Source organism: Oryctolagus cuniculus, chromosome 4, assembly GCF_964237555.1.
Source record: "Oryctolagus cuniculus chromosome 4, mOryCun1.1, whole genome shotgun sequence".
Taxonomy (NCBI): Eukaryota; Metazoa; Chordata; class Mammalia; order Lagomorpha; family Leporidae; genus Oryctolagus; species Oryctolagus cuniculus.
In genome coordinates, this window is record NC_091435.1 from 83709664 (window position 1) to 83734584 (window position 24921).

Below are 24921 nucleotides of genomic sequence, written 5' to 3' on the forward strand. Positions count from 1 at the left end.
GTATTATTATTAGTAGTAGTCATTAGGGAAATACAAATTAAATCTACAATAATATAACCACTTAACATCCATTAGGATGACTACTTAAAAAAATAATAACAAGCTTTGGTGAGGATGTGGAGATATCAGAACTCTGGTGCCTTGTTGGTAGGAATGTAAATGGGTACAGCCATTGTGGAAAACTATAACAGTTCTCCAAAATTTTAGAATAGAATTATCATGTGATTAAACGACTCTATTTTGGGGCATATACTCAAAAGAACTGAAAGCAGCATCTCCAAGAGATAGTCTTACAGCCATATTCATAGCAATTTATTCACAATGGCTAAATCTTGGAAACAATCTAAGAGTCCACAGATACAGAAAATGTATATACATACAATATTATATTATTCAGAGTTAAGAAGGTGATAAATTCTACATATACTAAAACATTGTTGAATTTGAGGACTAAGTGAAATAAGCAAGCCACATAAAGACAAATACTGTGATTTTTATATATGAGGTGCTTAGAGTAGTAAAAATCAAGAGACATAAGTAGAATAATGGCTGCCAGGAGTTGGGAGGGAGAATAACGAATTATTGCTTAATGAAGAGTTTCAATTTTTGCAAGATGAATGATCTACATATGGATGGTGGTAATTGCTGTATCACATTATTTATGTTATTTACTACTGCTGAACTATACATTTAAAAATTGCTAAGGTGGGGCCAGCATTGTGGCGTAGCAGGTAAAGCTGCTGCCTGAGATGTGAAGTATCTCATATGAACACCAATTCAAGTCCTGGCTATTCCACTTCTGATCCAGCTCTGTGCTACTGTGCCTAGGGAAATCAGTGGAGGATGGCCCGGATCCTTGGGCCCCTGCACCCTTGAGGGAAACTCAGAAGAAGCTCCTGGTTCTGGTTTTGGTCTGGCCCAGCCCTGGCCAATGCAGCCATTTGGGGAGTGAACCAGCATACAGAAGATCTGTGTGTGTGTGTCCCTCTCTCTCTACAACTCTGCCATTCAAATAGATAAAATAAATCTTTTTAAAAAATGGCTAAGGTAGCATATTATATTATGTATATTTGCTCCATGAAAGACCCTAACAGAAACAAGAAAAGACAAGCCACATAGTGAAGAAAAACTGTTCACAAATGATATACCTGAGAAAGGACTGGTATATTACTCTCAAAAGTCAACAACAAGAGGAATCAACAACCCAATTAAAACATGGGCAAAAGACATGAGGAGCTTTTTCACCAAAAGAGATATCCAGATGACAAATATCCACATACAAAGATACCTAACATCATCAGTCATTAGTGAAATGTAAATTAAAACCACTATATAGGGGCCAGCGTTATGGCACAACAGATTAAGCTGCTACTTGCAATGCTAGTATCCCATATTGGGGCACTGGTTCAAGTCCTTACTGTTCTGCTTCTGGTCCAGCTCTTTGCTAACGTGTTGGGGAAGGTAGCTAAATATCATCCAAGTATTCCTGTCACTCATATGGGTGACCTGGATGGGATTTCTAGCTCCTGGCTTCAGCCTGGTCCAGACCTGGCTGTTGGGGCCATTTGGGAGTGAATCAGTGAATGGACAATTATGTGTATGTGTGTCACACTGTCTTTCAAATAAAAAATTTAAAAACTGTAAATATATGTGTGTAACCTATACAGACACATATGCTGTATGATCCCATTTATAAAAGCTCAGAACTAATCTATAGCAATAAATGGTGAGAAAAATTATCTCCAAGAAAGGCACTCTGTCTTGGAAAGGGCAAAACAAGAGTCCTTGAGGGTACTAGAAATGTTTCCATCTTTATGTGGGTAGTGATTAAACAGTTATAAAAGGCATCAGGTTTCAAACTAATATTTGTACATTTTATTGAAAAAAAAAAGATAATAAGGATGGTAATGATAATAAAAATGCTATGAAGCAAGACACTTGTTAATGACTGAAGCCTCTGGGAATTATTCAAAGATCATAGGAATTGGGCCATCTTCTACTGCTTTCCCAGGCCATAGCAAAGTGCTGGTTTGGAAGTGGAGCAGCCAGGACTAGAACCGGCACCCAGTAGGATACTGGCACTGCAGGCAGCAACTGTACCCACTACGCCACAGCGCCAGCCCCAATAAATCTTTTTTAAAATAAAAAAAAACCCACCAATTAAAAATTTTTAGATATCCGCACTCTGAATCTTCTTCATACTCTTCTAATATTCCCTTCTAATCTGAACATTTTACAAAGACACAAAATGAGGTTAAAATACACCCAACGGTATCACTTTTAAGCAATGTCTTCTGTTCAGATCTTCCATCCCCATTTAATAAAGTTTCAAATTTTCAGAATTTGAAACATTAAAGATAAAACTTTGATGTTAAAATTAGAAAATAAGATTTTTTAAAAATTATGTTTACCTATAGTTTACTCATGAGTTATTAAGAGTCACACAACCATATAGGCTCAATTTAGTAACTACTAAAAGTTAATTACATCAAATAAGAAGCTTACACTAAAGTTCATCCCAAGATCCAGGTTTTTTAAAACCCAAAATGACAATGAACATATTTAAGGGTAGTTACATTACTTATAATTTATTAACTAAGTTATCAGAACACTGTCTTACATAGTTATACTTTAACCTGGAAGTATAACACAGACTAGGGAACATTTTTACATGGCAGTAAAAAAAATCAGCCAACAGTAGAGGGCAGCATTTCTATTCATTATTAAAATTTAACCTGGAAAAATCTAAGAAATCTGAAATTTGTACTGAAACTTTTCTCTTAACAGGTTTCACACTTTCAAAGCTGATGACTAGCAGAGAATTTTAATACAACCTACTACAAGTAAAAGTCCTCTGATATATAATGTGAATATTTACATAGATATCTGTTTTATCCAAAGGAGCTAAATTTTGTATGTGTAATTCCCAAAGTGACAAAACAAAATAATTCAATATTTCTCTGGTGCTTTATTACCTAACATTTTATCAGTCATCCAGTTAAAACAAGTATTTATTATATACCCATTGGAATCATAAGTAATTGCCTATTCCTGCACATGGGAAATTCTTTTTCTTTATCCATATGAAATAGTTATACACCAATCACCAAAAGAATAATAGTTATTACAGTAATAAACTTCTGACAACCAGGAAACTACCTCAGAAGGCCAACATTAGCATAGCACTGAAGTCCAAAATAAAAACAGAAAAAGACTGATAAAGCAGAAACAGGTATGGGTATAAATATATTTAAATCTCATCATCTTTCACATTCCTGTTATTTCTATATCCACAGCCTGCCTTAATGATAAGAGCTCAACTTAAACCATTCCCAATCATAATAAAGAAACAAAAGTAGTACACTAGTAATAAATGGCAAAGAGCAAGAATTATAAAAGAGGGAAACAAGAAGAATTCAGAAAGGACCAGACCATTCTACCTTGTCAAAAGACTATGTATTTTATTATTTCATAAAAATTATTAAAAAGATCTGCTAATAATTAGCAAAATCTGGGGCCCGTGCCGTGGCGTAACAGGTAAAGCTACTGCCTTCAGCGCTGGCATCCCATATGGGCGCCAGTTCAAGTCCCAGCAGCTTCACTTTCGATCCAGCTCTCTGCTATGGACTGGGAAAGCAGCAGAAGATGGCCAAAGTCCTTAGGTCTCTGTATCCATGTGGGAGACCCGGAAGAAGCTCCTGGCTCCTGGCTTCAGATTGGTGCAGCTCCAGCTGTTGTGGCCAGTTGGGGAGTGAACAAGCAGATGGAAGACCTCTCTCTCTCCCTCTCTCCCTCCCTTCCTCCCTCTCTCCCTCTCCCTCTGTGTGTAACTTTGACTTTCAAGTAAATAAATAAATCTTGCAAATATCATTATTTTCCCTATGTTAAAAATAACAAAGCTTAAACCCTGTGGGAATAAGCAACTTGTCTAAGAATCAGGTTTTGAGATCAGAACCTTAACAGCTTCCAGAGCCTGAGCTCTTAGGGTATTATTCTTCATTCTATGCCCATGCTAAGTGGTACAACTTTAGTTGAGTGCATGTTGCAGAAACCAGACTATAACGGACTTAAAAATGTGGAAGAGCAGTGCCTGCACTGTGGCACAGCAGGTCAAACTGCCGCCTGCAGTGTTGGCATCCCATATGGGCACCAGTTCGAGTCTGGGCTGGTCCACTTCCAATCCAGCTCTCAGCTATAGCCTGGGAAAGCAGTAGGATACAGCCCAATTCCTTGGGCCCCTGCAAGAAACTCCTGGCTCCTGGCTTCAGATTAGCTCTGCTCCAGCCAGTAGGGCCATCTGGGGAGTGAACCAGCAGTTTGCCTCTCTGTAGCTCTGCCTTTCAAATAAATAAATCTTTAAAAATAAAAAATGGTTGGGGCTGGCATGGTGGCGCACTAGGTTAATCCTCTGCCTGCGGCGCCGGCATCCCATACGGGCACCGGGTTCTAGTCCTGGTTGCTCCTCTTCCAGTCCAGCTCTCTGCTGTGGCCGGGGAGGGCAGTGGAAATGGCCCAAGTGCTTGGGTCCCTGCACCCACATGGGAGACCAGGAAGAAGCACCTGGCTCCTGGCTTTGGATCGGTATAGCGCCAGCCGTAGTGGCCATTTGGGAGTGAACCAACGGAAGGAAGACCTTTCTCTCTGTCTCACTAACCATCTGTCAAATAAAAAATAAATAAATAAAATATAAAAAATAGCAACAAAACAAGAAAAACGGAAGCCTTAGTTATTCTCTTCATTTGGAAAGTCTGGTTGTAAATAGAGCAGCGTTTGAAAGCAACCTGTATTATTCCAATTCAGTAGATCTAAGAAAACTCCAGATGAACACTGACTGGATACTAGAAATTAACAAAAAAGGTGAAACTTTAAGAAATTGTTTCCATATGGTGTGAAGTTAAAAGAAACCTAATTATTGTGGATAAGAGTACGAACCTTGCTAGCCATAAAAAGGAGAAATAATTTAGTCAAAACATATTACAGACATAATTCAGTGGAAAATATACTTAATATAAAGATTGTTTTAATGAAATCATGGTCTGGAACTCCTAAAGCATATGTACTGTCAGTTCCTTAAGTAGAAGAGACACCTGAAATTGCATATACTTCAAACACTGTCACAAACCACTTAACATGAACCCCAAATTTTGGCAAGTCAGTTAAACTGAAACAAAACAATTGGTACTGAGAGTAAGATGCAATTTAGATGAAAAGAGACAGAGAACATCCTCCCTTTTATTCATCTCATCAGCAAGCAGTGTTAACAAAAGACCAGAACCTACTACAAGAAATTCTGGCACTAAAGTTATACAACACTGTCTCAGAAGTTACTAGACAGCTGGGAAATCTATGTTAAGTACCTGAATGCCCTTGTCTTTACTGCTAATATAACAAAATATATTGTATACTTACTGCTCACATAAGAAAATATACTTTACACCACAATCACTCCAAGTTAATTTTCCTGCAGTGTTAATCAGTATGTCAAAACCACATTTCTCTGCCTGGCACCTAACAATATTAACTCCCCTCCAACTGATATTTACAAAGTAGCTAGCAATGAACACAAAAATTTACAAACATAAAAATAAACCTCTCCTAGAAAGACATTATGCTGAAAAGCACTCTAAACTGCAAACAAATCTATATAAGTATACTAATACTGAGAACACTGCCACAATAAATATGCTCACTAGCACCTTTTCCGCTGCAAAATATCTAAATCTAGAACAGTATTTTTCAAAACTCAAAGAGAAAGTAAATTTTCACTTTCACTAAAAGGCAAAGCAAACTTTATTTTTGTGTTTAAAACATACTAATCAGAAAAGAAATGTAGAGCTACTTATGGCAGCCTTAAATTAGTAAATGGCATTAATACTACTGTAAGTCGAGGCCAAGATTTGGCAGTTCAAGCAGTTATGATTTAGTCATCACACCTCATAACCCAGTCATTTGCTAACATTTTAAAATAACCGTCTTCATTGTGAAGAACATATAGTCATGGGGGGTGGGAGAGATAACCAGAAAACTAATCATCATTGCTTTAGCTCAACCCACATGCCTGTTCTTAAGGGTATCCATGGCAGCAGTGATGCAACATTCCTACCTAGCTCACCATGCCTACACAAGTGGGAGAGAGGGGAGGCGGATGATGAAAAAAATTGTACTTGGAAAGGTGTTTTAGTATTAACATAATAAAATTACATCATAATGACAGACTTTAAAAACATATATAAAGCCATAAAACTCTCCACAGATCAGAAAATCTCCCCAAAGGAGGGGACTCCTGTAGCCTTTAGTTGAAAAGAAAATAAAAAATGTTACTCTTCCAGCTATAGCTTTTAGTTTAAATATAGTCAAGAGGTTCATTCCTAATAATAGAACAAATCATTTTAATTTAGCAATTTCAGAAGTAACTACAAATAATGTTTTAGGTTTCCTAATTTCCACCCTACATCTTTTTCTATTTTGGCTTTAACAGTTACATAATAAAAATTTATAAATACTTTAGAATGATTACATACAATTTTTTTAAATAGTACCTCTCTCTTGCTAAAACAGGGTCAAATGCAAAAAAACTCTAAATTTCTATCAAGAAAATAGAGCAGAGAGAAGAGATAGACCATTTCAAAAATCTTGCTGTAACAGAAATAAAAATCAAAATGAATGAAATGATAAAAAGTAAATCAGAGGGGAGAACCAAACACAGACCTTTACGAAAAGAACTGAGAAGGGGAAAGAGCCCTGTTTTCCAGACTTCTGCTCCCTTTAAACGTTCCTTTAGAATATTTCAGTAAGACAGTTTACCTAAATATACACAGAAGACACCCCTTAAAAACATGGATGATACCAGGTAATATGGGCATGTCTGTATTATTTAAACTGAAACTATGAGCAGCAAGAAAACAAAACTAATTACTATCAATTTTCCTGCTTTTCCTATTCAGAGAAATAATTCACTAAACAAAACTGTAACAGCCTCCTTTGAGAGTTTATAAGTTTACTTATTATTACTGAACATAATTTTACAATCTCATATAACAACCACTAAGTGAGATCCTAAGTGTATAGAAATAAAAACTAAAAAGGTAAAATACTCCACACTGAGGAAACGAATATGTAAATTTTAACTGTAAGCACTCTTAATCTAGAACACAATTACACCATGTCCACAAACTGGTGACCAGAAATAATAGAAACTGAACTCAGAAATTAAGTGAAGTATGCTGAACTTTCAAAACCATGAGGAAAACAAACTCCAAAATAAGTACTTTAAGGAATACCTACAACTTTAATTGCTTTAAATTAAAATCAACATCTTTCCAAATGTAACACAATCAGAATTTAGCTAAATTCTTTCTCTTAAAAAAATTACATTTGCTATACAAGGAAGAGTCCAGAAAATGTACTCAAAATAAGTTATACTTTCAATGAGCATGACACGCTGGGATACAAATAAAACAGAGGAGAATAACTTGGGAATATATAACTATTTAGGAAATTTAAGTATAATCATAACTTATAAACCTTTGTTTTGGGGAGAAAAGCTTCCTGGTAAATCTCAGGAGAAAATATATCTGTTCAACACACTATTTTAAGCTATCTGAAACACATTTCAAAATATTGCTTTTCCTAGAGGATTTAAACTAAGCATCACATGGGTTAAAATATCTAAATAATAGTTACACCTTATTTAAAAAAAAACATTATGAAAAAGGTCTCTTACATCTGTCACAAACAATGAAACACAGAAAAACATTTTATCTTACCTTTGTGGTTACAATGCACAGGCAATCCATTACTCTACCATCACAATAATATTTTACACATAAAGCAAAACTATTTTAAATTGCCTATTTGCACAGAAAGTTTAAAACAAGGATTAAAAATAAAGTTGTAAGATAAAATCACAGATGAAAAGTTATAACTGTGACAAGATCTCTTCAGGATCCATTCTTAGAGGTAGCAATTTTACTATCTGAAATACAAGAAACCAGAATGTGTCACGTGCCCTACAATCTTCTTTATGTAATCTGTATCTGAAGAACTTGAAATTATCCCACAAAATACTGTGGAAGATGTCAGGGTTTATTCCACAAGAGTCCACTGCTGCTTCAGATGCTATTTCATTAATCCCTCTTTTCAAGATATAAGACTGAGAGGGAGTCATCTGATGAAATATTTCACAAAGAGGTTTCCCCGATAGAAATTTAAATCTGCTTCTCCTTGTTTATTACACTTTGTATCTTCAATAAACAATTACCTTCCCTCCCTCCCAAAAAAAATCACTAAAAAAATGCAAACACACACTTCTTCCACTAAACCATTTCAGCAACTGCAGCCTGAAAAGTAATGACTTTCTCAGGCAGTAATGAATGGAATATTCCATGTGGTGTTTTTGAGAAGGGGAGCAGGAAGAACAAAACATAATAATTTAAAATATTATCTTAGACATGTAGCTTTTCTCTGCTTACTAAAATAAACAAAATACACAACAGTTTACTACTGAAGTCAGATTTTAGAGTCTTACTAAATCCATTTTGCTTAATCCTGTGCCCCTCCAAAAACAAAAGAAACACCACAAAAACAGTTATGACTATACCATTTCAAACTCCTCAAAGAGTCTTCATTTGGGGGATTGTCTGAGGGTGGGGGGTGACGGAAGTTTAGTCATAGCAGTTAAGACACATGTCCACATCAGAGTACCTAGGTTTGATATCCAGCTCCAACTCCCAACTCCAGCTTCCTGGTAATGCATACCCTGGAAAGTAGCAGTAGCGGGTCAAGTACACCTTGGGTCCCTGTCACCAACATGGGAGACCGAGATTAGATTCCCAACTCCCTAATCCAGGGATTAGGCTGGACCCAGTTTGAGCCACTGCAGGCATTTAGGAAATGAACCAGTGGTTCAGAGATCTCTGAGCCCCACTGCTTTTCAAATTTTTTTAAGAAGAAAAAGAAAAGAAACAATTATACTCATCCTTTAAAAAAAGTCTTTATGTTTAACCCAGAAGTCTCCTATTTTAAGGAAACTGTGTCCTGTCCTCAAGATCACTGGGAATAGAACTAGATATGCTAATAGGGAATGAGGCACAGTGCTGGCAACTGACTTTCAGGCTCATTAAGCTTCCAGCCACACTCCCCTATAAAAATGTGTGAGGAAGAGTATCATTCAGAGATTTCATCCACAAAGTTTCTTTACAGTCCACAGATACCAGAAGATTAGAAGGTTGGAACTTTCAATTCTATCGACTAACCTCCAGAAACGAAGTAAGTATGGAGGAACTAGAGATCAAACTTTATAAAAACAAGATTTGATGAGCTTCTAGGTTGGCAAACACATCCAAGTGCCAAGAGGACAGAGGCTCCCAAACCCACCAGGATCAAAGCTCTTGCACTCAGGACCCTTCCAAATCTCACTCTGCATGCCTCTTTATCTGACTGTTCAACTATATTCTTTCTTTAAAAAAAAAAAAAAAAAAAAAAAAACAAAACAAAACAAAGATTTATTTACTTGAAAGTCAGAGTTACACAGAGAGAGGAGAGGCAGAGAGAGAGAGGTCTTCCATCTGCTGGCTCACTCCTCAGTTGGCCGCAATGGCTGGAGCTGAGCCAATCCAAAGCCAGGAGCCAGGAGCTTCCTCCAGGTCTCCCATGTGGTTGCAGAGGCCCAAGGAATTGGGCCATTTTCCACTGCTTTCCCAGGCCGTAGCTGAGAGCTGGATTGGGAGAGGAGCAGCCAGGACATGATCCGGCGCCCATATGGGATGCTGGCACTGCAGGCAGCTGCTTTACCAGCTACGTCACAGCACCAGCCCCAATCTATATTCTAATATCCTTTAAAAACCAGTAAACATGTTCCATGAGCTCTATGAGTCTTCCTCACAAATTAATGGAACCTAAGAGGTGGATGATGGGAACCAAGGAGTCATGAAAACCCTGATTTACAGCTGGCCAGTCAAAACTATAGGTGCCTATCTACTGCTTGTGAAAAGCACTTGAAAAAACGGGTAGTCATGTAGGTCTGAGCCTGAACCTCTGGAATCAGACACTAGCCCTACTTGAAGAGAGTGTCAGAACTGAACTGAATTATCAGACACTCAGTTGATGTCCATTGGAGAATTATGTGGTAGGAGATCCTCCTCCTACCACTCTGATAAAGAAATGTGCTGAGATTACAGAGGAAAAATGATTTGTTTTCTCCTCTCAGACTTACACGTACGAGTACAAAAAGGCACTTCAAATAAGTTTGTAGAAAAATGGAACAATGCTCTGGCATAGTAAGCTAAGCCTCTGCCTATAGTGTGTGCATTCCATATGGGCACCGGTTCACATCCCAGCTGCTCCTCTTCCAGTCCAGCTCTATTATGGCCTGGGAAAGCAGTGGAAGATGGCCCAAGGGCTTGGGCCCCTGCACCCTAGTGGGAGACCCGGAAGAAGCTCCTGGCTCCAGTTCAGCTCAGCTCCAGCCGTTTTGGCCATTTAGGGAGTGACCCCAGCATATGGAAGCTCTCTCTCTCTCTGTCTTAATTTTACCTCTCAAGTAAATAAATAAAATCTTAAAAAAAAAAAAAAAGAGAAAAGAAAAAGAAGGAGGGAAGGAAGGAAGGAAGGAAGGGAGGAAGGGAGGGAGGGAGGGAGGGAGGGAGGGAGGACATTAAATGAATTGATATGCTTATTTTGGCGCAGATTTTTTGAAACTCATGCATAGCTTTTTTTCTTAATTATAAAGCACTTTTCCCTAACTTTTTTAAGACCTCTTGTATGGACGGACTTCAAAATTTTTTTGCACCAAAATAAACATCTTTTAATTCTTTTTTTCCATGAACTTTCTGAAGTGCCCTAAAATGTAACTATCAGGTTGGGGAGTGAGCGCAAAAGTACACTCATCCTGGACTAACACATCGTTTCCTCCATAAAGAGCAATGCCTGGAAACTACATGGCAGGTTGAAGACTGACGGTATTCTTCTCCTGATCCCCTCCCCCCCAGTAATTTCCTCCCAATGTGAAAGAGTAAAGTTCATGACTCCTTAAATAAAGTTTATCACTTTTAGGCAAATTATTGAAAATAATATACGCAAGCTCTAAGGCTTTTTTTTAAGATATTATTTGAGAGGCAGAGTTACAGACAGAGAGGAGAGAGAGAGAGAAAGGTCTTCCACCTGCTGGTTCACTCCCCAAATGGCTGCAATGGTCAAAGCTGGGCCAATCCAAAGCCAGGAGTCAGAAGTTCTTCCAGGTCACCCCACATGGATGCAGGGGCCCAAGGATTTGCGCCACCTTCTACTGTTTTCCTAGGCCATAGCAGAGAGCTGGATTGGGAAAGCAGCAGCTGGGACACCAACTGTGCCCATATGGGATGCCGGGGCCACAGGCAGATGCTTAACCTACTACGCTACAGCACTGGCCCCAGTAATATCTAGTTTTGACTGGGCATTGTATTCTGTGAAGGAAAATAAAGAAGTATGTAAAACCCTTTAGTTGGCTTCTCTCTTAGTGTTCTAAAATTACTCTCATGAAATTTTTATTGTATGTAGTACAGTCCGGAAGGCATCCCTAAATGTGTCAAACCTTATTAACAGTGGGAGGTTAAAACTTTTGACTACAGGGGCGAGTGCTTCAGCAGAGCAGGTGGAGCTGCTGTCTACAGTGCTGGCACCCCATATGGGCTCCAGTAAGTCTCGGCTGTTCCACTTCTGATCCAGCTCTCAGCTAAGGAGCCTGGGAAAGCAGCAGACAATAGCCTACCTAAGTGCTTGGGGCCCTGCCATCTGCGTGGGAGACCCTGATGAAGCTACTGGCTCTGACTTTGGCCTGGCCCAGGCCCAGCAGTTGCAGCCATTTGGGGAATGAACCAGCAAATGGAAGATCTCAGTCTCTCCTTTCTCTTTCAAATAAATAATTAAAATTTTTTTTTGACTATAGCAAATCAAAAATATTGTTTGGCTATTTAACAGGCAATGCTCGCACGGAAGCAAAGTCGCGGGACCCAGCCGCAGAAGCCCCAGGGTCTGCACGACAGAGCTCCAAGGAGAGTGCACGCCACACAGAAAACAGCGGGGAGACTTGAGACGCTCAGGGCTCCGAGTCCACACATCGGCGCTGGAAGGGGAGGTGAGCTCAATAACCCGAGACATTGGTGGGGAAACGGGGGTCAGAATCTAGAGGGGGGCCGGAAAGTGCAGCAAACTCACTACCGGAAAGAAGGAAAAAAAAAAGCTTCGGGGTTTCTCTTCCCCCTAACCTTGCAAAGGTTACAAGGCTGCAAGACTTGAAGAATTCCCAAGAGACAAAGAGCAGGCCTCCTCTTTGGATTTACATATCAGTGGGGGAGAGTTAAGGAACTGAGTCACTACAATTCAGTAGCCTAGGCAACCCAGTGGGAGTCCAGAGGAGCCAAAGACTGGAAGCTAAATACCATCAATTCTGCACAGCCCTGCCCTGCAGTGTTACTTACCCCCTGAATAAATAAAATAAATAAATAAATAAAAAGAGAGAGATTTACCACGCATAACCTGAGGGTGTCACCTTTGCACACCCTTAACCTGGAAGAACCAGGCAGAGCTCTCAGGCCGCACCCATCTCAAGCCTCCAAGGCTCCTCCAACAGTAGGCAGTCCACTTAACACGGACACAGTATAAAAAAAAAAAAAAGAAAAAAAAGAAAAAAAAAAGCGCACAGTGACGCAAGAAGAATTAACTATGCCGAGTAACAAACACAGAAATAGAGGGAGCAAGATCAACGATGACACTATGATGCCTCCAAATAAGCAAAACACCCCAAGCCAAGAGTATGAAGATGATGAGATAGAAGAAATGCAAGATACGGATTTCAAAAAATTTATGATAAGAACATTTAGAAGTTTTCAAAAGCAAATCCTTGAACTACAGAAATCCTTAATGGACAAGATTGAAAATCTTTCTCGTGAAAATGAAATTTTAAGGAAGAGTCAAAATGAAACTCAGAAACTAGTAGAACAGGAAAGTGTAATAGTCAAGAGAAATCAAAATGAAATGAAGAGCTCAATAGATCAAATGACAAACACATTAGAAAGCCTTAAAAACAGAATGGGTGAAGCAGAAGAGAGAATATCGGACTTAGAAGATAGAGCACAGGAAAACATACAGTCAAACCAAAGAAAAGAAGAGGAAATTAGAAACCTGAAAAATATTGTTGGGAATCTACAGGATACTATTAAAAAAAACAACATTCGAGTTCTAGGAGTTCCTGAAGGCATGGAGAGAGAGAAAGGATTGGAAGGCCTTTTTAGTGAGATACTAGCAGAGAACTTTCCAGGTTTGGAGAAGGACAGAGATATCCTAGTACAGGAAGCTCATAGAACCCCCAATAAACATGACCAAAAGAGATCCTCACCACGACACGTGGTAATTAAACTTACCACAGTGAAACATAAAGAAAAGATCCTAAAATGTGCAAGAGAGAAACGTCAGATTACTCTCAGAGGATCTCCAATCAGACTCACAGCTGACTTCTCATCAGAAACCCTACAAGCTAGGAGGGAATGGCGAGACATAGCACAGGTGCTAAGAGAGAAAAATTGCCAGCCCAGAATATTATATCCTGCCAAGCTCTCATTTGTGAATGAAGGTGAAATAAAGACCTTTCATAGCAAACAGAAATTGAAAGACTTTGTGGCCACTCGTCCGGCCCTGCAAAAGATACTTAAAGATGTGCTACACTCAGAAACACAGAAACACGGCCATCAATATGAAAGAAGGGAAAGGAAGAACACCTACCAGTAAAAGAGCATGGGAAGCTCAAAGCATATACTAGAAAACATTTCCGGGAAAATGGCAGGGCAAAGTCACTACGTATCAATTGTCACATTGAACATTAATGGTCTGAATTCTTCAGTTAAAAGACACCGTTTAGCTGACTGGCTCACAGAACACAACCCAACTATTTGTTGCCTACAAGAAACACATCTCTCTAACAAAGAGGCATGCAGACTGAAAGTGAAAGGTTGGAAAAAGATATTCCATGCCAACAGAAACCAAAAAAAAGCAGGTGTAGCCATATTAATATCAGACAAAATAAACTTTAATACAAAAACTGTTAAGAGAGACAAAGAGGGACACTATATAATGATTAAGGGTTCAATTCAACAGGAAGATGTAACTATTATAAATGTATATGCACCTAATTACAGGGCACCGGTCTATTTAAAAGATATGTTAAGGGACTTAAAGGGAGATTTAGATTCCAATACAATAGTACTGGGGGACTTCAATACTCCACTCTCAGAAATAGACAGATCATCCGGACAGAAGATCAACAAGGAAACAGCAGATTTAATTGACACTATTGCCCAAATGGATCTAACAGATATCTACAGAACTTTCAACCCTACATCTACAGACTTCACATTCTTCTCAGCAGCGCATGGAACCTTCTCTAGGATTGATCACATACTAGGACATAAAGCAAGTCTCAGCAAATTTAAAAGAATTAGAATCATACCATGCAGCTTCTCAGACCACAGCGGGATGAAGCTGGAAATTAGCAACTCAGGAAACCCCAGAAAGTATGCAAACACATGGAGACTGAACAACATGCTCCTGAATGAACACTGGGTCATTCAAGAAATCAAAAGAGAAATCAAAAACTTTCTGGAAGTAAATGAAGACAACAACACAACATATCAAAACTTATGGGATACAGCAAAAGCAGTATTGAGAGGCAAATTTATAGCAATAGGTGCCTATATCAAGAAATTGGAAAGGTACCAAATAAATGAGCTTTCAGCGCACCTCAAGGACCTAGAAAAACTGCAGCAAACCAAACCCAAATCTAGTAGGAGAAGAGAAATAATTAAAACCAGAGAAGAAATTAACAGGATTGAATCCAAAAAAACATTACAAAAAATCAGCCAAGCGAGAAGCTGGTTTTTTGAAAAAATAAACAAAATTGACACCCCATTGGCCCAACTAACTAAAAAAAGAAGAGAAAAGACCCAAATCAATAAAATCAGAGATGAAAAAGGAAACGTAACAACAGACACCACAGAAATAAAAAGAATCATCAGAAATTACTACAAGGACCTGTATGCCAGCAAACAGGAAAACCTATCAGAAATGGATAGATTCCTGGACACATGCAATCTACCAAAATTGAACCATGAAGACATCGAAAACCTAAATAGACCCATAACTGAAACAGAAATTGAAACAGTAATAAAGGCCCTCCCAACAAAGAAAAGCCCAGGACCAGATGGATTCACTGCTGAATTCTACCAGACATTTAAAGAAGAACTAATCCCATTTCTTCTCAAACTATTCAGAACAATCGAAGAAGAGGGAATCCTCCCAAATTCTTTCTATGAAGCCAGCATCACCTTAATCCCTAAGCCAGAGAAAGATGCAGCACTGAAAGAAAATTACAGACCAATATCCCTGATGAACATAGATGCAAAAATCCTCAATAAAATTCTGGCCAATAGAATACAACAACACATCAGGAAAATCATCCACCCAGACCAAGTGGGATTCATCCCTGGTATGCAGGGATGGTTCAACATTCGCAAATCAATCAATGTGATTCACCACATTAACAGACTGCAGAAGAAAAACCATATGATTATCTCAATTGATGCAGAGAAAGCATTTGATAAAATTCAACACCCTTTCATGATGAAAACTCTAAGCAAATTGGGTATAGAAGGAACATTCCTCAATATAATCAAAGCAATTTATAAAAAACCCACAGCCAGCATCCTATTGAATGGGGAAAAGTTGGAAGCATTTCCACTGAAATCTGGCACCAGGCAGGGATGCCCACTCTCACCACTGCTATTTAACATAGTTCTGGAAGTTTTAGCCAGAGCCATCAGACAAGAAAAAGAAATCAAAGGAATACAAATCAAGAAGGAAGAAGTCAAACTATCCCTCTTTGCAGACGATATGATTCTGTACTTAGAGGATCCAAAGAACTCTACTAAGAGACTATTGGAACTCATAGAGGAGTTTGGCAAAGTGGCAGGATATAAAATCAATGCACAAAAATCAACAGCCTTTGTATACACAAGTAATGCCATGACTGAGAAAGAACTGCTAAGATCAATCCCATTCACAATAGCTACAAAAACAATCAAATACCTTGGAATAAACTTAACCAAGGACGTTAAAGATCTCTACGATGAAAATTACAAAACCTTAAAGAAAGAAATAGAAGAGGATACCAAAAAATGGAAAAATCTTCCATGCTCATGGATTGGAAGAATCAACATCATCAAAATGTCCATTCTCCCAAAAGCAATTTATAGATTCAATGCAATCCCAATCAAGATACCAAAGACATTCTTCGCAGATCTAGAAAAAATGATGCTGAAATTCATATGGAGGCACAAGAGACCTCGAATAGCTAAAGCAATCTTGTACAACAAAAACAAAGCCGGAGGCATCACAATACCAGATTTCAGGACATACTACAGGGCAGTTGTAATCAAAACAGCATGGTACTGGTACAGAAACAGATGGATAGACCAATGGAACAGAATTGAAACACCAGAAATCAATCCAAACATCTACAGCCAACTTATATTTGATCAAGGATCTAAAACTAATTCCTGGAGCAAGGACAGTCTATTCAATAAATGGTGCTGGGAAAACTGGATTTCCACGTGCAGAAGCATGAAGCAAGACCCCTACCTTACACCTTACACAAAAATCCACTCAACGTGGATTAAAGACCTAAATCTACGTCCTGACACCATTAAGTTATTAGAGAACATTGGAGAAACCCTTCAAGATATTGGCACAGGCAAAGAATTTCTGGAAAAGACCCGGGAGGCACAGACAGTCAAAGCCAAAATCAACTATTGGGATTGCATCAAATTGAGAAGTTTCTGTACTGCAAAAGAAACAGTCAGGAGAGTGAAGAGACAACCGACAGAATGGGAAAAAATATTTGCAAACTATGCAACAGATAAAGGGTTAATAACCAGAATCTACAAAGAGATCAAGAAACTCCACAAAAACAAAACCAACAACCCACTTAAGAGATGGGCCAAGGACTTCAATAGACATTTTTCAAAAGAGGAAATCCAAATGGCCAACAGGCACATGAAAAAATGTTCAAGGTCACTAGCAATCAGGGAAATGCAAATCAAAAGCACAATGAGGTTTCACCTCACCCCGGTTAGAATGGCTCACATACAGAAATCTACCAACAACAGATGCTGGCGAGGATGTGGGGAAAAAGGGACACTAACCCACTGTTGGTGGGAATGCAAACTGGTCAAGCCACTATGGAAATCAGTCTGGAGATTCCTCAGAAACCTGAATATAACCCTACCGTTCGACCCAGCCATCCCACTCCTTGGAATTTACCCAAAGGAGTTTAAATTGATAAACAAAAAAGCGGTCTGCACCCTAATGTTTATTGCAGCACAATTCACAATAGCCAAGACCTGGAACCAACCTAAATGCCCATCAATGGTAGACTGGATAAAGAAATTATGGGATATGTATTCTTTAGAATACTATACCGCAGTAAGAAACAACGAAATCCAGTCATTTGCAACAAAATGGAGGAATCTGGAACACATCATGCTGAGTGAAGTAAGCCAGTCCCAAAGGGACAAATACCATATGTTCTCCCTGATCGGTGACAACTGACTGAACACCAAAAAGGAAACCTCCTGAAGTGAAATGGACACTATGAGAAATGGTGACTTGATCAGCATAGCCCTGACTGCTAATGGACAACTTAATACATTATCCCTCATAGTATTTTTTTTTTTGTCTGTTCTACTTAATATGACTGGTTTAATTCTGTAATTATCACACAGTTATTCTTAAGTGTTGAAAATTAACTGAAATGTGATCCCTGTTAAACATAAAAGTGGGAATAAGAGAGGGAAGAGATGTATAATTTGGGGCATGCTCGGGCTGACTTGCCCCAATTGGTAGAGTTGGAAACATACTAGGGGATTCCAATTCAATCCCATCAAGGTGGCATGTGCCAATGCCATCTCACTATTCCAAGTGATCAATTTCAGTTCACAATTGATCATAATGAAAGGACTAAGAGTCAAAGGGAGCACATAAACAAGTCTAGTATCTGCTAACACTAACCGATAGAATAAATAAAGGGGAGAGTGATCCAACATGGGAAGTGAGATACTCAGCAGACTCATAGAATGGCGGATGTCCTAAATAGCACTCTGGCCTCAGAATCAGCCCTAAAGGCACTCGGATCTGGCTGAAAAGCCCATGAGAGTATTTCAGGCATGGAAAGCCAAGTCACTCTGGCAAAAAGATCTCTGTGAGTGAGATCCCAGTGGGAAGAACAGGTCTTCAAAGAGGGAGGTGCCTTTCTCTGAAGGGAGGAGAGAACCTCCACTTTGACTATGACCTTGTCTAAACAAGATAAGAGTCGGAGAACTCAAGGGGCTTCCATAGCCTTGGAAACTCATGACAGGTGCATAGGGAGATTACTGATGCCATAAACAGGAGTGTCAATTTGTAAAGTCAACAACAGGAGTCACTGTGCACTTACTCCTCATGTAGGATCTCTGTCCTTAATGTGCTGTACACTGAGGCTTAATGCTATAACGAGTACTCAAACAGTATATTTCACTTTGTGTTTCTATGGGGGTGCAAACTGTTGAAATCTTTACTTAATGTACACTAAACTGATCTTCTGTTAAAAAAAAAAAAAAAAAAAAAAGAAACTATCAATTCCCAACTTGACTCTCACTGGGATTAAACATGACAATAGGTCTGATCTGATTTCATCATCATTTAAAAAAAAATCATCTATTATTTTTCACTTTATGTTTCTGTGTGGGAACAAACTGTTGAAATCCTTACTTAAGGTATAATAAGCTGATCTTCTGTATACTAAGATAATCGAAAATGAATCTTGATGTGAATGGAAGGGGAGAGGGAGTGGGAAAGGGGAGGGTGGTGGGTGGGAGGGACGGTATGGGGGGGAAAGCCATTGTAACCCATGAGACGTACTTTGGAAATTTATATTCATTAAATAAAAGATAAAAAAAAAAAAAAAACTTAAATATATACAAATGTGTATATCAAATAAGTGAAAAAAAAAAAAAACAGGCAATGCTAACTTTAAGTAGTCATTCTCTTTTTAGGGTGTCTCAAGGTCTCATTTTATAAAATAAAAGACTCAATGACCTCTTAAGAGCCCTTCCACTTATTCCTATTTTTTAATTTCAAATTTATTATATTCTAAGCTCCAACACGGCAGGACTCCAGTCTTGTGTACCTACTACTTTACCCCCAGAATCCCTGGGGGTGGCAGGATGCCCACCAAGTTACAGGGGCTCAATAAATATTTGCTGAGTGAATGAGTAGAGGGGGAAGGGGAGGAGAGGAAGAGGGGAAGGAGAACTGGAGAGAGGGGGAGAGGAGAGAGAGAGTAGGAGAGGGGAGAGAAGGAGAGAGAAAGTGAAAAGAGCAAGAGAGAGGGAAAGGAGAGATGAGGAGGGAGAGAGTGAGGGAAGGAAGGAGGAGAGAGAGGGTAAAGGGAGAGAAGGGGAGAGGAGAGGAGGGAAGGGGAGGGAAAGAGGAGAAAAGAAAAGGAAGAAGTAAGAAGAAAATGGGGTGGAAGAGGGAGATAAAGAGTGGGGGAGGGAGGGGATGACAGGAAGGAAGGGAAGAAGTAGAGAGAAGGGAGGAGAGGGAGCGAGAAGAGGAGAGAAAGAGGGAGAGGAAGAAAAGGGGAGAGGGAGAATGGGAGAGAGAGTAAGGAGAGAGAGTAAGGAGAGGGAGGGAGAAGGAAATGGAAAGGGCTATGGGGAGGAGAGAGGAGAAAGGAGGAGAGGGGAGGGAGCTATTTTCCATCCTCTGGTTTACTCCTCAAACACCCTTAACAGCTGGGACTGGGCCCAGCCCAAGGGAGGAGCAACAGAACTAGCATATCCAATTGGGTGAGTAGCAGGGACACCCGCCCCGCCCCCCAATCACCAGCTGCCTCCCAGGGTCTACAGTGGCAGGAAGCTAGAATTGGGAGTTGGGACTGGAGAATCAAACTCAGTCACCCCAACATGGAATGCTGGGATCTCAACCAATGTCTTAACTGCTAGGCCAAACGCCTTTCCCCATGACCACTTCTGAATCATCCAAACTGTTGGACTTCAAATGCCAGTTTCACACAATGTAAGTGGTTTTGAGATGCTGCTAAGCCCAGTAGTCTTAAGTTGAGGAGACAGCTGAGAATTCAGGAAAGTCAAGATGTCTAAAATTCACAGATAAGAGTACCAGAAAGGAGAAGTGCACACACCTGTAGAGGTCCTTTTGAGCCTTCAAGACTAGTTTTCATTAGTTCACCCATGCAAGAAAACTAAAGCTGGGTAAAGAACCCTAGAAAAGAGCATCCCCCGGGCTCACCCAGAACAAGAACTATGGAAAAATTCATAATACACACAGCATGAGGTAGAGTACTAAGAAAGGCATTGCCACACAGTAATACAAACTTAGTCCTGCACTAAATGTTGCTCAGTTCCACTAAAAAAGCTTAAAAGCAGTAAAAAGATCAAACTCTTTCCAAGACTTTTACTTCATTCCGAAACAAAGTTCAAGAATGTATAAAGGAGGGGACGGCGCTGGGGTTTAGTGGGTACAGCTGCTGCCTGCAGTGCCAGCATTCCATATGGGCGCCACAGCACCAGCCCCAGATTTTTTTTCCCCAAAAGACAAACTTGTCTGTTTTGTTTCCATTTCTATTAAAATTAGTTCTTGCTCTATTTTATTAATTTTATTGCAACATTTTCATTTGTCCATGTAATAAGTCCAATTATCAAGAAAGCTATTAAACAAAAAAGACAGAAATATCTGTCTGGAAGCCTCAAGTTCTGAGTTTTAATCTTAGTTTTTGTACGTGTTAATACTGTAAGCTTGGGCAGTCACAAATTCCTGAATTATAGCTTAATAAATTTCTAGAGTAAATATAAGCTCCAAAAATTAAAAACTAAAATCTAGCCTACCTCAAGTACAAGGGTACTTCAGAAAGTTTATGGAAAATGGAATTATATGTTTATTTGCTATAAAAAATTTTTTTTGAAATCCATGTATGCAATAGGTCTTTTAAAAATTTGTGAAAATGTGTAATATTGAAAAATGTGCATTTTATGTGAGGAGGCTATTAGAATGAATGCATGCTCCCATGACATCCCAAATTATTAAAACATATGTAGTATCTTTTCAAACTGTGCAGCTTGAAAATAATGACATTATAATCCATTACTATGGAACATACTTTTTTTTAGAAAAAACACATTGTATTGGATTTAAAATATTAATATAACATGCTTAGACCAGCAATATTTCTCAAATTTTATTTTACCAGTTCTGAGGCAAAAGGCAGAGTTGGAAAACTTCACCTGCCTACTTTCTTACCTTTCAAAGGTAACATCAAAGAAAAAACAACCCCACGAAACAGAAAAACACACTGGCTAATTCTAGTTCTTAGGCAGTGAAAATTCAAAATAAACTTGGGAAAACTTCCAGAAAGCAAGGACATGCCCAAAGACCAGTGAGGACATATTAAAGGACACAGAGGGATCCCTCAGTTGAATGTGGACAGCTAGTAGATAAATTCTTTCCCTTCTTTTCTTGGACAAAAGAGTCCTAAAGATGGAATATGCATGTGATGACTTCTCAGTGATGTAATACCAAAACTTCAGCAGTCACACTTAGCAGCAGGAAGGATCCTTGTATTGTTTTTCCATTTTCCAAGTATATTCTTCTTTCCCTCACTTCTGCTCTCTAGGAATGAACTCTTTAAGTACTAACAGGTCATAAGCCTCTGCCTCAGGCTCTGCTTTCAGGAAAACCCATATTTAAAAAAAGGAACCAAAAATCAAATGCAATACATGAATCTTAACTGGATTCTGATTTCTTTAAAAAGTTCTACAAGATAGATTTAGGACAATTTTGAAAATGCGTTGAGTAGAAGATTAAGCAATTATGGCTAATATTTTTTTAAATTTATTTTATTTGAAAGGCAGAGTGGTTCATTCTCCAACTGGCCCCAATAGTGGGTCCAGGCCAAAGACAGAGCCCAGCACCACATCCAGGTCTCCCAGGTGGGTATAGGGTCCCAAGTACTCAGGCCGTCTTCTGCTGCTTTCCCAGGAGCATTAACAGGCAGCTGGGTAAGAAGTGAAACAACAGACTTGAATCAGTGCTCTGAGATGCCAGTGCTGTAGGTGGCAGGTTAGCCATTTATGCCAGAACACTGGCCCCAATTATGGTTAATATTTTAGGTATGGTAATGGTTTGAAAGATAGAACATCTGATTATTCTGTTAGGAGATGTGTGCTCAGTTTTTATAGTTTGTGTCCAATATCTGTGATTGATTTTCAGTAATTCCAAAAACACACATGGACAGGGAAAACTACTATGACAATACGCTAGCAACTGTTGAATTTATACAGATTTTTTTGTTTTGTTTTGTTTTGTTTTTTAACAGGCACAGTGGACAGTGAGAGACAGAGACAGAGAGAGAGGTCTTCCTTTACCGTTGGTTCACCCTCCAATGGCCGCCGCGGCTGGTGTACCGCGATGATCTGAAGCCAGGAGCCAGGTGCTTCCTCCTGGTCTCCCATGGGGTGCAGGGCCCAAGCACCTGGGCCATCCTCCACTGCACTCCCGGGCCACAGCAGAGAGCCGGCCTGGAAGAGGGGCAACCGGGACCGAATCCAGCGCCCCAACCAGGACTAGAACCCGGTGTGCCAGTGCCGCAGACAGAGAATTAGCTATTGAGCTGCGGCGATGGCCCAGATGTTTCTTCTACTACCTTTTCAATTTTACTGTATCCTTGACATTTTTTATAATAAAAGGTAAGGAAAAAATTAGTCACCTTTAGACTACTAATTAAATACAGAAAGAATAACAGTTCTTACTTCATTCCAAAAAAGCCCAACTATTGCAAATACTACATTTATTTCAGTATATAAGACAGCTCTTAACTACAGGGAACTTAGAGCTGAGTAAAGGCCAAAGTACACACAAAATATACATCGGAGCATTTAATTACAACAGTGATGAATATTATCAAACACAAGGATGAAGTGCTAAACAGACATTCTGACTTAAACTGAAAGGGAAATGAAGGCTTTAAATAGAAGTGGCCTTGATTCTCTTGTACTGAACTTTGACTCTTTCTTTTTAATTTTTTTTTAATTTTTATTTTTATTTTTTTTTTGACAGGCAGAGTGGACAGTGAGAGAGAGAGAGAGAAAGGTCTTCCTTTGCCGTTGGTTCACTCTCCAATGGCCGCCGCGGCCAGCGCGCTGTGGCCGGCGCACCGCGCTGATCCAATGGCAGGAGCCAGGAGCCAGGTGCTTTTCCTGGTCTCCCATGGGGTGCAGGGCCCAAGCACCTGGGCCATCCTCCACTGCACTCCCGGGCCACAGCAGAGAGCTGGCCTGGAAGAGGGGCAACCGGGACAGAATCCAGCGCCCCAACCGGGACTAGAACCCGGTGTGCCGGCGCCGCTAGGCGGAGGATTAGCCTAGTGAGCCGTGGCGCCGGCCTCTATCTTATTCTTATAAACAATTTCCAATCAGTACTTAAATCCTCATGATCTGCATTCAAAATAAGCCACAATTTAGCCTCATACCATCTCAATTATCACAGTTTCGGTTCAAGCCAACATCCATCTTAACTGGACTGCTGAAACAGTCTCCTAATTGGTTTCCTGCTTCTACCCTTTTCTCCCTACAGCCTATTTTCCACACAACAGCCAGATTGATTTTGTTAAGGGTTAAGTTAAATAATGTCACTCCTCTGCTCCAAATTATTGCAATGGCTTCATCCGATCTGCCCCTGCCTTACCCACTGACCTCATCACCCACTGTTCTTTCCTTTACTGTGTTGTAGCCATTTTGGCCATCTTGCTGTTCTCGTTTTTTCACTTCTGCCTTACAGTCTTCTATTTTAATTTTATTTGAAAGGCAGAGAGATACAGACAGAGATACCAGTGAGAGATTTTCTCTCTACAAGTTCACACTCCAAATGCATGCAACAGCCAGGGCTGGGCCATCATTTGTTGCTTTCCAGGATACATACCAACAGGATGCTGGGTCAGAAGCAAAGGAGCCAGACTTGAACCAGGCTTTTCAATATGGGATGCAGGCATCCAAAGCAGCCACTAACCCACCGAATCCAATGCTAGCCCCTGCCTCAGAGTTCTTGATTGGCTACTCTCCCAGAAAACCACAGCAACTTCCAACTCTGCAGAAATATCACCTTTTCCTTGAAGCCTACCATGAATAACCTATTAAAAACTCCAAAGTAATTCCCAAATCTAGCATTTCAGAGCCCCTTTTCTGCTTTTTTAAAATTTTTTTTGGACAGGCAGAGTGGACAGTGAGAGAGAGAGACAGAAAGGTCTTCCTTTGCCATTGGTTCACCCCCCAAATGGCCGCTACGACCCGTGCATTGCTGCCAGTGCGCTGCACCGATCCGAAGCCAGAAGCCAAGTGCTTCTCCTGGTCTCCCATGCGGGTGCAGGGCCCAAGCACTTGGGCCATCCTCCACTGCCTTCCCAGGTCACAGCAGAGAGCTGGACTGGAAGAAGAGCAACCAGGACAGAATCTGGTGCCCCAACAGGGACTAGAACCCGGGGTGCCAGTGCCGCGGTGCCGGCCATTAAATTTATTTATAAACTTTCACCTGAAACTTTGAGACTTCATTCCACTTGAGAGGTACTATGCTATCAGGAATAGGATAGCACATGTTTTTCTTTTGTAATGTCCCATTAAATGAGGCAATTTCTCCCATTCTTTCCTTTTCTTTCAAATTCATATACTCTTTATTATCGCTAAAAGTAACTTACTCTTCTTATAGAACTGTTTTTATAAAAAGAATATACATGCTATTTCAAAGTTAAAAAAAAAAAAGCCCATTATCCTAAAACAAACATCAACATTA

At 39.7% G+C, this 24921-nt stretch overlaps 1 protein-coding gene across 36 annotated transcripts in view; it reads right to left on the minus strand.

Annotated features, from left to right (window-relative positions):
* Window positions 1-24921, minus strand: part of DLG1 (discs large MAGUK scaffold protein 1) — a 250407-nt gene that overhangs the window by 197704 nt on the left and 27782 nt on the right. Inside the window, exon 1 of one of the 36 annotated variants that reach the window (XM_051818937.2) lies at window positions 7767-7906. The exons of the other annotated variants lie outside the window; for them this stretch is intronic. Within the exon in view, the coding sequence (XP_051674897.1) occupies window positions 7767-7796 (30 nt within the window). The 5' untranslated portion in view covers window positions 7797-7906. Of the gene's footprint in view, window positions 1-7766; window positions 7907-24921 lie in introns of those variants that run through there. 36 annotated transcript variants of the gene reach the window in all.